General features: G+C 48.8%; 3 protein-coding genes across 3 annotated transcripts in view; 2 read left to right on the plus strand and 1 right to left on the minus strand.

Annotated features, from left to right (window-relative positions):
• The first annotated feature begins 61 nt into the window (after nucleotides 1–61).
• Nucleotides 62–3,956, plus strand: LOC146272217 (trypsin-3-like). Its single transcript, XM_084704392.1, has 6 exons — nucleotides 62–140; nucleotides 1,519–1,586; nucleotides 1,682–1,831; nucleotides 2,199–2,340; nucleotides 2,592–2,849; nucleotides 3,484–3,956. Exons 4-6 carry the CDS (start codon nucleotides 2,296–2,298, stop codon nucleotides 3,634–3,636), a joined length of 456 nt encoding a protein of 151 aa, XP_084560518.1. The 5' UTR covers nucleotides 62–140; nucleotides 1,519–1,586; nucleotides 1,682–1,831; nucleotides 2,199–2,295; the 3' UTR covers nucleotides 3,637–3,956.
• A 1,130-nt stretch (nucleotides 3,957–5,086) lies between these two features.
• cdab (cytidine deaminase b) lies at nucleotides 5,087–8,714 on the plus strand. Its single transcript, XM_084705601.1, has 4 exons — nucleotides 5,087–5,343; nucleotides 6,411–6,522; nucleotides 6,847–6,904; nucleotides 7,025–8,714. Exons 1-4 carry the CDS (start codon nucleotides 5,148–5,150, stop codon nucleotides 7,157–7,159), a joined length of 501 nt encoding a protein of 166 aa, XP_084561727.1. The 5' UTR covers nucleotides 5,087–5,147; the 3' UTR covers nucleotides 7,160–8,714.
• LOC146272219 (dnaJ homolog subfamily C member 16-like) overlaps nucleotides 8,639–13,951 on the minus strand; it is a 12,905-nt gene continuing 7,592 nt past the window's right edge. The window contains 3 exon segments of the mRNA XM_084705596.1: nucleotides 8,639–10,810; nucleotides 10,813–11,162; nucleotides 11,522–11,692. Coding sequence (XP_084561722.1) covers nucleotides 10,674–10,810; nucleotides 10,813–11,162; nucleotides 11,522–11,692 — 658 coding nt within the window. The 3' untranslated portion in view covers nucleotides 8,639–10,673.

The following is a 13,951-nucleotide window of genomic DNA, read 5'->3' on the forward strand; positions in this document are numbered from 1 at the left end:
AAAAGAGTAGATATGGTGACAGTATAAAAGCAGGGGCAGGGTCCCTGGCGTTTGGGTTTGGGAGGTGAGAGAGTGAGTGTGTCTCCGATAGAAAGACGGATCCTGATTATAGCTCGGTTAACTATTGGTACATCTTTAAGGTGAGTCTGTGAGTTAACACTTTTAGAGAGAGCTTTTAAGTGAGACATGATTAGTTTGTTTTTCTGCTTTTCTACTATTTGTGATTGATACTTAGATGGGTGGAGAAATGGCTTTATGGGTGGGTACAATTCTGTTGGTGACATGATTTCTGGATATGCTCATCTACTCACTTGTAGAGTCATTGATTATTACTCATAAATCATGGACGTTTATTGAGATTGATAAATTAAGTTTATGAGTAAAAGGAGGGCATAAATATTTCAAATGTCGATCCATGTTCAGTTTATGGTTAATTTAGCTGAAATGTACACGTGCATACATGTCAATGATTATGGCCCTTGCTGGAGGATTTACAAACAACCAGCTGGTTACAGTTAGGATATGTACTTATATGTTTGTTGATTGAGCACAGATTAGGTTTTGTTTGCAGGATTATAGAAGTTAATTCAGGGGTGAAAACAGGTCTCAACATGGGCTGGGTCCTGTAGTATAGTGTAGGCTGGGTCCTGTAGTATAGTGTATATACATAGTCTGGGTCCTGTAGTATAGTGTATATATATATAGCCTGGGTCCTGTAGTATAGTGTATATACATAGTCTGGGTCCTGTAGTATAGTGTATATATATAGTCTGGGTCCTGTAGTATAGTGTATATATATAGTCTGGGTCCTGTAGTATAGTGTATATATATAGCCTGGGTCCTGTAGTATAGTGTATATATATAGTCTGGGTCCTGTAGTATAGTGTATATATATAGTCTGGGTCCTGTAGTATAGTGTATATATATAGTCTGGGTCCTGTAGTATAGTGTATATATATAGCCTGGGTCCTGTAGTATAGTGTATATATATAGTCTGGGTCCTGTAGTATAGTGTATATATATAGTCTGGGTCCTGTAGTATAGTGTATATATATAGTCTGGGTCCTGTAGTATAGTGTATATATATAGTCTGGGTCCTGTAGTACAGTGTATATATATAGCCTGGGTCCTGTAGTATAGTGTATATACATAGTCTGGGTCCTGTAGTATAGTGTATATATATAGGCTGGGTCCTGTAGTATAGTGTATATATATAGCCTGGGTCCTGTAGTATAGTGTATATACATAGTCTGGGTCCTGTAGTATAGTGTATATATATAGGCTGGGTCCTGTAGTATAGTGTATATATATAGCCTGGGTCCTGTAGTATAGTGTATCTATATAGGGCTGGTTCCTGTAGTATAGTGTATCTATAGTGTATATATTTAGGGCTCTGATTGGAGCAGGAAATACATATATAAATACTTCTTGAGAATCAACAAAAGTTCATATATGAGTTAATATTTATGTATAAATGAAAATGTATGACTGTTTTGCCTGTACACTCTACCTTTCCAGAGACCAGATGATCATGTCTCCAGTCCTACACTTGTCTCTGCTCTTCCTGGCTCTCCTCAGCATCAGAGGTAAACAACAACAGAAAAACAGGGGGTCTATTAACCATGAAAACACCTCAGGAGAAGCTGAATAACTGATGACTCATTGATGACCTTCCCCCCAGGAGGGCAGGGCCAGCGGATCATCGGGGGAAGGAGGTGGAGCCGTACTCTATCCCCTACCAGGCCTCCCTCCAGTACAACAAGAACCACTTCTGTGGAGGCACGCTCATCCACCCCCAGTGGGTGGTGTCTGCTGCCCACTGCTGGAGACCGTAAGTACTGCAGCAGGATCAGCGTGCAGGTTAGGGTGTCAATTGACCTATAGGGGACCATCACTTTTTAACTTTTAAAATCACCTCTGCCTTGATTCTGGTAATTATGATATTAATGATCAAAAGTGACAAGTTGGCTGATGACAATCATCTTACTGGCTCTGGGCAGCAACATGTCATGTTTCTCCTGATTTGAAAAAAGCTTCAGAATCTCTGAGACACAACTTCTGCTTCTTTCATCTGGATCTTAAAATCAACATATTAAATTCGACCATTATGTTTCATTTTCATACACAGACTGATGGACAGATGTAGGTTGCCAGATTGGTGGTCAACCCCCCTTTCCTCCCCCTTTTCACACACACAGAAACTACCTGATCCAGGTGGTGTTGAGTGAGCACAGTCTGACCCGTGTGGAAGGCGTTGAGCAGGAGTTCAACGTCACCATTGTCCTGGTCTACTACATGTACAATTACCGGAGCTTCGACAACGACATCATGCTGCTCAAGGTGAGTTAACAGGTGTTAGATGCTGCTCAAGGTGAGTTAACAGGTGTTAGATGCACAGATAAGACTTGAAGTACTGTGTGTTCTGAATTCTTCAAACCTAAATAAGATCAGAAATGTACAATTCAAAGTAAAATATTTAAAATGTCCAAGGTTATGAACTAGAATCTGACTTTTGGGTTGGACGAAGTTTATACAATAGTGGCCTGATGGTGTTTTACGCAGTGGTCACTGAACCCCCCCCCCCCCCCCAGCTCAGCCAGCCTGCCACCCTGAACAGCTACGTGGTCCCCGCCAGCCTCCCAGACGTCAACACGCCTCCGCTGAGCAGCAGCACATCGTGCACGGTGAGCGGTTGGGGCGTGACGCAGCTCTACCAGAACTTCCTGCCCCCCGCGCTGAGGGCCGTGGACGTGGATGTGATCCTCAACTGCCAATACTACTACTACTTCAGGATCACTGACAACATGCTGTGTGCTGGCTCCCGCTCCGGCGGCAAGGATTCCTGTCAGGTGAGCCAGACGGTCTACGTCATGTCTGTGTGAATGAAAGGTGGTTTGGTTGTTGGAGAGGGTTTAGTCGGTGCTGATCTGGCAGCTGTGATGGACTTTGTGATGCTGCCGAGTCATAATGTGCTGAGCCTGAAGGCTGACTGTGAACCAGCTGAGCCTGAAGGCTGACTGTGAACATTTACATGTATTCATTTTGCAGACGCTTTTATCCAAAATGACTTCCAAGAGAGAGCTTTACAAAAAGTGCATAGGTCAAGGATCATAAAGAACGAGACAGCCCCAAACATTGCAGGTTGCTAAAAACTTGAAGCATACATTGTGAAAAGCAAATAAGTGCCAATGGGTAGAACCAGAAGAGCATGTAATAAACCATCGGAAGTGGCTGATGTCGGTTTCAGTGCAATTTTACAGCTCTGTAAAAAAAACTACTGACTGCATTGTCAAAGGATGATTACAGCTGCATTTGTACACTTAAGATCATTGTTCTTGGCTTGCTCTCGTAGCGCCAAGCTAGATACTAGGCTGAGGCCGGTTCTGCTCGACTGTCTCTGAACAAAAAGACTAAAAGCATATCTTTTAAACAGATGATTGTTCTTGCGGTCAGCTTGTGTTCGTTGTGACTTGTGCCCCTCAGGGCGACTCAGGAGGGCCTCTCATCTGCAACGGAAACTTTGAGGGCATCGTTTCCTGGGGCATCAGCTGTGCTAACCCATACTTCCCTGGCGTGTACACCAAGGTCAGGAACTACGCCCAATGGATTAACTGGATCATCCAGAACAACAGCTAGTGGGCACTGCCACCGTCCCTCCATCCTACCATGCTAACAAGCCACCCTGCTAACAAGCCACCCTGCTAACATGCTACCAGGAAATGACTTCAGCAAGGAACAAGTTGCCAACACTGTAAAGACCACCATATTAGTTGGCTGCTGTGAAGTGTCCAGTAACTTTTAAATTAAACAAATGTTTATTAACATGTGGTCAACATGATCAAAAGCTGTTTATTAGGAGAATATACTGTACTGACCTTTCCTCCTCTGAAAAACATACGGGATAAAAAAACAAGAGGATTTTATTAAATAAAAAATCTGTATATCAATGGACCTTATTCAACGCACTGTTGGGGATATTCCTTTTTTTATCAAATTGTCAAATATTCATGTGTTATACTACCTGTACTTTCTATATATATTTTGTAATCCACGACGCCATCTGTTGTGAGCTCACCTGGAGAGAGACGCCTCCTCAGACTGCAGGAGCTGCTGCTCTCTCTGGAGAGAGACACCTCCTCAGACTGCAGGAACTGCTGCTCTCTCTGGAGAGAGACACCTCCTCAGACTGCTGCTCTCTCTGGAGAGAGATGCCTCCTCAGACTGCAGGAACTGCTGCTCTCTCTGGAGAGAGACGCCTCCTCAGACTGCTGCTCTCTCTGGAGAGAGACGCCTCCTCAGACTGCAGGAACTGCTGCTCTCTCTGGAGAGAGACACCTCCTCAGACTGCTGCTCTCTCTGGAGAGAGACGCCTCCTCAGACAGCAAGAACTGCTGCTCTTTCTGGAGAGAGACGCCTCCTCAGACTGCAAGAACTGCTGCTCTCTCTGGAGAGAGACGCCTCAGACTGCAGGAACTGCTGCTCTCTCTGGAGAGAGACGCCTCCTCAGACTGCAGGAGCTGCTGCTCTCTCTGGAGAGAGACGCCTCCTCAGACTGCTGCTCTCTCTGGAGACAGACGCCTCCTCAGACTGCAGCAACTGCTGCTCTCTCTGGAGAGACACCTCCTCAGACTGCTGCTCTCTCTGGAGAGAGATGCCTCCTCAGACTGCTGCTCTCTCTGGAGAGAGATGCCTCCTCAGACTGCAGGAGCCTTATGAAAGCAATAAAGATTAATGTTCTGTAAGTCACACGTGCAGCTAATCAGTCCATGTATCAGTGTGTATTTTCCCCACGCACAGCAAGCCTGGCTTGGTGAACTTTATACATGAAGGGGATGATGATTAAGCTATCTGGATGGTCACAGAGTACTGTTCAGCATGTTCACCCCCCCCCCCTACAGAGTACTGTTCAGCATGTTCACCCCACCCCTACAGAGTATTGTTCAGCATGTTCACCCCACCCAACAACATCCCTTGCCAGGCGATAACAATGTGGGAGTTTAGGGGCGGACATCAAAGCCAACACGATTGGCTGGAAAAAAACAGCAACTCCCCCAACACTGTTCCCGGTTACAGGAACTGAACTCATTCAACCAAAACAGGCACACACACGCTCACATTCAAGAGAACCACATAGTCTAACAGCCGCTATGGGAGACCTGGATGTGATGCCCCAGGCCAAGGCCCAGGGTGTGAGGATAGCCTGCCCAGCCAGAGGGCCCCAGGTGGGGGTGAAGGAGGGGCTGGTGGCTCGGTCTCTGGAGGCCAGAGAGTTTGCCTACTGCCCCTACAGCAGCTTCAGGGTGGGGGCAGCCCTCCTGACTCACGACGGCTTGGTGTTCACAGGTGAGATGGCTGCACTGGCGGTTCATTTTTGTGAAACGCTCCCTTAAATGTATGAAGTTGCTATATGTAATATTATAATACATGATTATATGTCACTATGCATGCTCTCATTTTCTATGTTGAAATTAAATCAATGTATGTTCCGAGATAACCACTAGACAACCGTTTTGTTTTTTCTTATTATAAGTTGTTTACATATTTACTGTTCTTAATGAGGACAGGGTTTTTATTGATTCCACTGACGAGACTGACAAAAGTCATTAATAGAGAACTAAAGACGGAAATAATCCCTTATATCGTCATCTGAAAACATACAAATCTAACTACACAGTTTTTAACGGTCTGTTTTATAAAAGATACTTCTGGATTCCGCTGTGCAGTGTAGAAGCACACGAGATCAATGATCACATCTGACTTAGTTCAGAAACAAGTTACTGATTAGCTACAGCAGGCCTACAGTATGTCATCACTTTGGACTTGAGACAAGATTTCAGAAAAAAAAAGTTTCACATAACATTTATCACTGTTAACAGAAATCTTGTTTCATGGTTTGAAATAAATGAATGTTAATCATTGTAACGTTTGTTAACCAATCACTAAATAATTTACCAATAATTAATTTACTAACACATTTTTTATACTTGTATTATATGTTGCTTCAAATTTGGCTATCATTGGGAGAATGTTTTTGAAAAATAGGATCTGTAAATCTCTGAATGTAGATTTCAACAACCTTGCATTACAGGGACATTTCCATCATGACTCAATCCTGTCCAGGTCACACTGCAAGTGTGTCAACAACCAGACCTGACCTCCTTGCTTGTGAAACCACTTCCTGTTAGTTAAAAACATTGCTGTCATGTTTCAGGGAAAAACATGTCATGTTAAGACAAAGAGGGAGAATGTGGAGGAATGACAGTAATAATCTTGATTGTGATCTTGACATGAGGATCTCAGTTACTGGGTCTCTGTGGGGGAGGTGAGGAGGAACAAACCAAAGACTATAGTAACTGAAAGACAACACTCAACTCAGCAAGGTTTGGATGACTGCTTTGTGTTCCTGTCAGGGTGCAATGTGGAGAACTCCTGTCACAACCTGGGAGTTTGTGCGGAGAGGAATGCCATCTCTAAAGCTGTCTCAGAGGGCTACAGGCACTTCAAAGCAATAGCCATTGCCAGGTACAGATCCAGGGGCCAACACTTTAGTAAAGAACAATATTTTCATTATTATTGAATACTTAAAAGTTATATTACTTTTACTACGTGTGTTAGAACAACTGTGACATTAATTATGGAATCCTAAACTGTCAAATGACATCACTGATATTCAAGTGCTCAAGTCTAATCCTGAATCCACATCTCAACCTCTCTAATGCTTCCCAGTAGTGGTGATGCAGAAATGTGACATTTCTCAATAAAACTACAAACATGTCTGAAATAAGTCCAGGTCAGAGTTCATCTCCTTCTGATGCTCTATGTGACGAGACATATGTGTGCTTCCAGCGATCTTCAAGACAAGTTCATCACCCCCTGCGGAGGCTGCCGACAGTTCATGAGAGAGGTCAGTCCATGTCTGGACCTCCCTGACCGCTGACCTCCAGTAATCTGCTTCCCACTGACCTCCAGTAATCTGCTTCCCACTGACCTCAAGTAATCTGATTCCGTCTGTCTCCCTTGCTAGTTTGGGATGGACTGGGAGGTGTACATGTCCAAGCCTGATGGCTCTTTCCTGGATATGCGGGTGAGGGACCTCCTGCCCCTCTCGTTTGGCCCAGAAGACCTGAAGATGAAGAAAGAAACCCCCAAGGAGTTTTGACTGTACACCTGTCCTGTTACACACCTGTCATCTGGAATCATCCTGTCATACACCTGTAGCCTCAGTAATTCATCCTGTCATCGACCTGTAGCCTCAGTAATTCATCCTGTCATTGACCTGTAGCCTCAGTAATTCATCCTGTCATCGACCTGTAGCCTCAGTAATTTATCCTGTCATCGACCTGTAGCCTCAGTAATTCATCCTGTCATTGACCTGTAGCCTCAGTAATTCATCCTGTCATCGACCTGTAGCCTCAGTAATTCATCCTGTCATCGACCTGTAGCCTCAGTAATTTATCCTGTCATCGACCTGTAGCCTCAGTAATTCATCCTGTCATCGACCTGTAGCCTCAGTAATTCATCCTGTCATCGACCTGTAGCCTCAGTAATTCATCCTGTCATCGACCTATAGCCTCAGTAATTCATCCTGTCATCGACCTGTAGCCTCAGTAATTCATCCTGTCATCGACCTGTAGCCTCAGTAATTCATCCTGTCATCGACCTGTAGCCTCAGTAATTCATCCTGTCATCGACCTATAGCCTCAGTAATTTATCCTGTCATCGACCTGTAGCCTCAGTAATTCATCCTGTCATCGACCTGTAGCCTCAGTAATTCATCCTGTCATCGACCTATAGCCTCAGTAATTCATCCTGTCATCGACCTGTAGCCTCAGTAATTTATCCTGTCATCGACCTGTAGCCTCAGTAATTCATCCTGTCATCGACCTGTAGCCTCAGTAATTCATCCTGTCATCGACCTGTAGCCTCAGTAATTCATCCTGTCATCGACCTATAGCCTCAGTAATTCATCCTGTCATCGACCTGTAGCCTCAGTAATTCATCCTGTCATCGACCTGTAGCCTCAGTATTTCATCCTGTCATCGACCTGTAGCCTCAGTAATTCATCCTGTCATCGACCTATAGCCTCAGTAATTTATCCTGTCATCGACCTGTAGCCTCAGTAATTCATCCTGTCATGGTCAGATATGGCATCAGGCATGGCATCCCACAAATTTTGGAATTTATATTTACAAAAATATAAATTTATATAAACGTATGACTATTTATCTAATGATGCAGCATTAAGTCATATATTGTCAATAACATGATGTACTTTTTAATTGGTTTTATATTTAGATTATTATATTTATATTTGGAATGGATAGAATCTTTAATCACTAGAGCTAAATGTTACAAGTAGCAACTAGAATGGTGCTAAGGAAACCACTTAGAGCTAACTTGAACTAACTCAGTGTGAATTCGAAAATTATTTGTGTATATTCAGATATGTGCTTTGACGGTTGTCGGTTAATAATGTTACGGTTTTTTGTTCATGAATCATTTCCTTGAGTTGTATTTGTTGACTGTTGCTTTGGTTTGTAACATGTTTTAGTCCTGCTCCAGTTCTCTCCCTCTGCAGTTTGTCTCCATGGTAACAAAGTAGTAAGTCAAACCTGTAATGCAAATCCAAACGAAAAAACAATTTAAATCAACTTAAGTTTATTTGTGTTAAGAAGCACATGAAAAACAAGAAATAAATATCTTACAACACATTATTCTATATTATCGACAACTTTATAAATAAACCTTACGCAGACGTTTTCAAAAATTGACTTGCTACCGATAATTTCCCCTTTCAACATCTCAAACATGACAGTTTTGTTTTCAAAGATGTTGAAGGTCCAGTAACCGTCCATTAACATGATCAGGAGAAAGATATTGTGTATCCATTTAGTAAGCAGCAAATCATTCAGTAAAGACAGTGGATAAAAGAGGCATTTTACCTATTCAACAGCGTCGGCTAGTATAACGAATAGTGTACCATATAGTTCTGCTAATCTTCCATGCGTCAAGATACGTAGGCTAGTGGTTAAGAGCACTGAGTGGAAATGAAGGATGAGTGAAAAAATTCAAAGATATTGGGAGATGGAAGCAACTGAACAAGTCTGATTAAGAAATGATAACAGAAAACATATCCTGAAGACATCAAAACAAAACGCTGTTGAGATCCAGCGTGATAGCTAGGTCTGAGCAGAACTTGTCCCAGTTCAATCAGTCAAGTTGCCAGGTTTAATTATTTTATATACTCTTGTTGAACTTTTACAATTTACAATTATGTTCACAATTCTCCCAAATCACCCCTTCACACAGAAAATGGTAATCAGAGAATTGGGAGGATTTTTTTGCGAGCAACCTGGCAACCTACATTGATTGAATAGTGACCTTCACACTACACAAACAGAGTCAGTGCATAACAGTGCAGCGGGTTCACATCCCTGAAGCCCAGAGACACTAACCAGCATCAGTGCATCAGTAGCAGTCAGGCCCAGAGACACTAACCAGCATCAGTAGCAGTCAGGCCCAGAGACACTAACCAGCATCAGTAGCAGTCAGGCCCAGAGACACTAACCAGCATCAGTAGCAGTCAGGCCCAGAGACACTAACCAGTAGCAGTCAGAGTGTAGTGACAGGACACCACCTGCCTGCACCCTGTGTTATATATGAAACGGTTGCCTATGCTGTCAGAGATCTCCCTCACTGTACCATTACTAAGATCTGTCTCCATTTGCTAACATAAAGGCATTGTAAGGGCTAGATTCAAATCAGTTAAGTTGGAAAGTCACCTTTCTGAAATTCAGCACACAATGGAAGGTGGCTGGTCAGCAGGTTGTAATGAAGCCTGCAGCTCCAAGAGGCCACATCTCAACAGACTAAAGACGTTTACAAGCCTTGTCCCCTGCCCTTTATCTACAAATAACAGGTTTGAAGAGAGAAGCCTGATGTGTAGAGGTTGGCACGCAGGTAGGACTCTACCATGTAACCTGTGAGGCCCATGCAGAACAGCAGGACAGGAAGCTGGAGAGAGCAGCTCACTACTGGTGGGTCCTGGTGGAGGTGGGGTCAGGGTTTCAGGTGGAGGTAGTGGGGGGTTGGTGTTGGGGTTTCAGGTGGAGGTGATGGGTGGGGTATCAGGTGGAGGTGATGGGTGGGGTTAGGGTCAGGGTCTCAGGTGGAGGTGATGGGTGGGGTCTCAGGTGGAGGTGATGGGTGGGGTTAGGGTCAGGGTCTCAGGTGGAGGTGATGGGTGGGGTTAGGGTCTCAGGTGGAGGTGATGGGTGGGGTCTCAGGTGGAGGTGATGGGTGGGGTTAGGGTCTCAGGTGGAGGTGATGGGTGGGGTCTCAGGTGGAGGTGATGGGTGGGGTCTCAGGTGGAGGTGATGGGTGGGGTTAGGGTCTCAGGTGGAGGTGATGGGTGGGGTCTCAGGTGGAGGTGATGGGTGGGGTTAGGGTCAGGGTCTCAGGTGGAGGTGATGGGTGGGGTCTCAGGTGGAGGTGATGGGTGGGGTTAGGGTCTCAGGTGGAGGTGATGGGTGTGGTTAGGGTCAGGATCTCAGGTGGAGGTGATGGGTGGGCTCTCAGGTGGAAGTGATGGGTGGGGTTAGGGTCAGGGTCTCAGGTGGAGGTGACGGGTGGGGTCTCAGGTGGAGGTGATGGGTGGGGTTAGGGTCAGGGTCTCAGGTGGCAGGATGGTCCTCCAGGCTGGGCCAGGCCAGCACATGCAGCCGGGGCAGAGTTCCCTCAACCAGCCTCTCCATCCACAGACCCAGCCGGTCCAGCTTGTGCTGCACCTCCAGACTAGTGGCCCTTCCCGCCCTTCCCCCTCCTCCCTTGATCGGGACCTGGACCGGGACCGGGACTGGGACCGGGAGCGTGAGCGGGACTCTCTGCGGGAGGATCCCCCGGTGTAGGCCACGCCCTCACCCGCTTCCCCGGTAAACACGGGCCGGAACAGGCAGAAGTACTTCTTGTGGCCGTTGAGGGCGAGCACGTGGCCGGTGTAGTCTCTGGGCCGTCGAGGTGTGGCGTTGCTCCCCTCCTCCTCCTCCTCCTCGTCGTCCTCGGGGCCGAGGCCCCGCGCCCCGTCTGGGGAGCGGCTTAGCAGCGAGGGCAGCCAGGAGTGGTGCTTGTCGGCATTCAGGAAGGAGAAGTGCAGCGTGGGAGTCCTGAAGGAGGAAATAGCGTCAGGGGTGGAGCGAACGACTGAGGTGCTGAGTTTCACTTGATCAAGTGAGTTTATTGTCCGAGAGGCACAGAACTATGACACCTCTACCTGCAAGTAGCTCTCAACAATTACAAACAGAAACTAATATGATGATAAGCCCCACAGCTGTATGGATTACTTAAACCTAGACCCATGTCAGAACGTCAAAATGCAAAACACAAACATTTTGGGACATGTCAAGTTCAGTTTGGGACTGTTCATTTTGCACTTGGGGACAGTACTGGGACAGTACTGGGACAGTACTGGGACAGTGAGCTAGCTGGGAGCCCTGTGTGAGGGTGTGTGTGTGTCAGGCCTCACCCAGAGAAGGAGAACACCTCCTTGGCGTACTTCTTGAGCAGGGCATTCTTGGAGGCGTTGGACAGCACCAGCACCACATTGATGTGGCCGGGCCGCAGCTTCACCAGGTTACTGCTGTAGGTGATGTCAGTCAGCTCCGTCACCTCCACAAAGTCCTTCTTTGGGGGGCGACTGGAAAAACAGGGAGGAAGAGAAAGAGACAGAATGAGAGAAGGAAGGAAAGAAGAGAGCTTAGTTTTGGGGTGTTTATCCTAGTCTTTCTATTGCAAACTGCTGTCACCATACTGTCAAGCTGGACAGTCCCCTCAGCTGGTGGGTGTCTGGGGGCTACCTGGAGGTGTCTGGGGGCTCCCTGGAGGTGTCTGGGGGCTACCTGGAGGTGTCTGGGGGCTCCCTGGACGTGTCTGGGGGCTACCTGGAGGTGAGGTGTCTGGGGGCTACCTGGAGGTGTGGTGTCTGGGGGCTACCTGGAGGTGTGGTGTCTGGGGGCTACCTGGAGGGTGTCTGGGGGCTCCCTGGAGGTGTCTGGGGGCTGCCTGGAGGTGTCTGGGGGCTGCCTGGAGGTGTGGTGTCTGGGGGCTACCTGGAGGTGTGGTGTCTGGGGGCTACCTGGAGGTGAGGTGTCTGGGGGCTACCTGGAGGTGTGGTGTCTGGGGGCTACCTGGAGGTGTGGTGTCTGGGGGCTACCTGGAGGTGTGGTGTCTGGGGGCTACCTGGAGGTGTGGTGTCTGGGGGCTACCTGGAGGGTGTCTGGGGGCTCCCTGGAGGTGTCTGGGGGCTGCCTGGAGGTGTGGTGTCTGGGGGCTGCCTGGAGGTGTGGTGTCTGGGGGCTACCTGGAGGTGTGGTGTCTGGGGGCTACCTGGAGGTGAGGTGTCTGGGGGCTACCTGGAGGTGAGGTGTCTGGTGGCTACCTGGAGGTGTGGTGTCTGGGGGCTACCTGGAGGTGTGGTGTCTGGGGGCTACCTGGAGGTGTGGTGTCTGGGGGCTACCTGGAGGTGTGGTGTCTCGGGGCTACCTGGAGGTGTGGTGTCTGGGGGCTACCTGGAGGTGTGGTGTCTCGGGGCTTCCTGGAGGTGTCTGGGGGCTACCTGGAGGTGTCTGGGGGCTACCTGGAGGTGTCTGGGGGCTGCCTGGAGGTGTCTGGGGGCTGCCTGGAGGTGTCTGGGGGCTACCTGGAGGTGTGGTGTCTGGGGGCTACCTGGAGGTGTGGTGTCTGGGGGCTACCTGGAGGTGTGGTGTCTGGGGGCTACCTGGAGGTGTGGTGTTTGGGGGCTACCTGGAGGTGAGGTGTCTGGGGGCTACCTGGAGGTGTCTGGGGGCTCCCTGGAGGTAAGCTGTCTGGGGGATACCTGGAGGTGTCTGGGGGCTACCTAGAGGAGAGGTGTCTGGGGGCTACCTGGAGGTGTCTGGGGGCTACCTAGAGGTGAGGTGTCTGGGGGCTACTTGGAGGTGAGGTGTCTGGGGGCTCCCTGGAGGTGTGGTGTCTGGGGGCTACCTGGAGGTGAGGTGTCTGGGGGCTACCTGGAGGTGAGGTGTCTGGGGGCTACCTGGAGGTGAGGTGTCTGGGGGCTACCTGGAGGTGAGGTGTCTGGGGGCTCCCTGGAGGTGAGGTGTCTGGGGGCTACCTGGAGGTGAGGTGTCTGGGGGCTACCTGGAGGTGTCTGGGGGCTCCCTGGAGGTAAGCTGTCTGGGGGATACCTGGAGGTGTCTGGGGGCTACCTAGAGGAGAGGTGTCTGGGGGCTACCTGGAGGTGTCTGGGGGCTACCTAGAGGTGAGGTGTCTGGGGGCTACTTGGAGGTGAGGTGTCTGGGGGCTCCCTGGAGGTGTGGTGTCTGGGGGCTACCTGGAGGTGAGGTGTCTGGGGGCTACCTGGAGGTGAGGTGTCTGGGGGCTACCTGGAGGTGAGGTGTCTGGGGGCTACCTGGAGGTGAGGTGTCTGGGGGCTCCCTGGAGGTGAGGTGTCTGGGGGCTCCCTGGAGGTGTGGTGTCTGGGGGCTCCCTGGAGGTGTCTGGGGGCTACCTGGAGGTGTCTGGGGGCTCCCTGGAGGTGTCTGGGGGCTCCCTGGAGGTGAGGTGTCTGGTGGCTCCCTGGAGGTGAGGTGTCTGGGGGCTACCTGGAGGTGTCTGGGGGCTACCTGGAGGTGTGGTGTCTGGGGGCTACCTGGAGGTGTGGTGTCTGGGGGCTACCTAGAGGAGAGGTGTCTGGGGGCTACCTGGAGGTGAGGTGTCTGGGGGCTACCTGGAGGTGAGGTGTCTGGGGGATACCTGGAGGTGTCCGGGGGCTACCTAGAGGTGAGGTGTCTGGGGGCTACTTGGAGGTGAGGTGTCTGGGGGCTCCCTGGAGGTGAGGTGTCTGGGGGCTCCCTGGAGGTGTGGTGTCTGGGGACTACCTGGAGGTGTCTGGGGCCTACCTGGAGGTGTCTGGGGC

This window comes from Hypomesus nipponensis, chromosome 9 (genome assembly GCF_054491055.1).
Source record: "Hypomesus nipponensis isolate SF chromosome 9, ASM5449105v1, whole genome shotgun sequence".
Lineage (NCBI taxonomy): Eukaryota > Metazoa > Chordata > Actinopteri > Osmeriformes > Osmeridae > Hypomesus > Hypomesus nipponensis.

What these genes read in the sequence shown, in the direction of transcription:
- LOC146272217 (XM_084704392.1), top strand. Translation starts at nt 2,296, where the DNA reads ATGTACAATTACCGGAGCTTCGACAACGACATCATGCTGCTCAAG. An exon ending in ACGACATCATGCTGCTCAAG is followed by an intron (nt 2,341 to 2,591) that starts GTGAGTTAACAG and finishes CCCCCCCCCCAG; the next exon opens with CTCAGCCAGCCTGCCACCCT. An exon ending in GCGGCAAGGATTCCTGTCAG is followed by an intron (nt 2,850 to 3,483) that starts GTGAGCCAGACG and finishes TGTGCCCCTCAG; the next exon opens with GGCGACTCAGGAGGGCCTCT.
- cdab (XM_084705601.1), top strand. Translation starts at nt 5,148, where the DNA reads ATGGGAGACCTGGATGTGATGCCCCAGGCCAAGGCCCAGGGTGTGAGG. An exon ending in CGACGGCTTGGTGTTCACAG is followed by an intron (nt 5,344 to 6,410) that starts GTGAGATGGCTG and finishes TGTTCCTGTCAG; the next exon opens with GGTGCAATGTGGAGAACTCC. An exon ending in AAAGCAATAGCCATTGCCAG is followed by an intron (nt 6,523 to 6,846) that starts GTACAGATCCAG and finishes GTGTGCTTCCAG; the next exon opens with CGATCTTCAAGACAAGTTCA.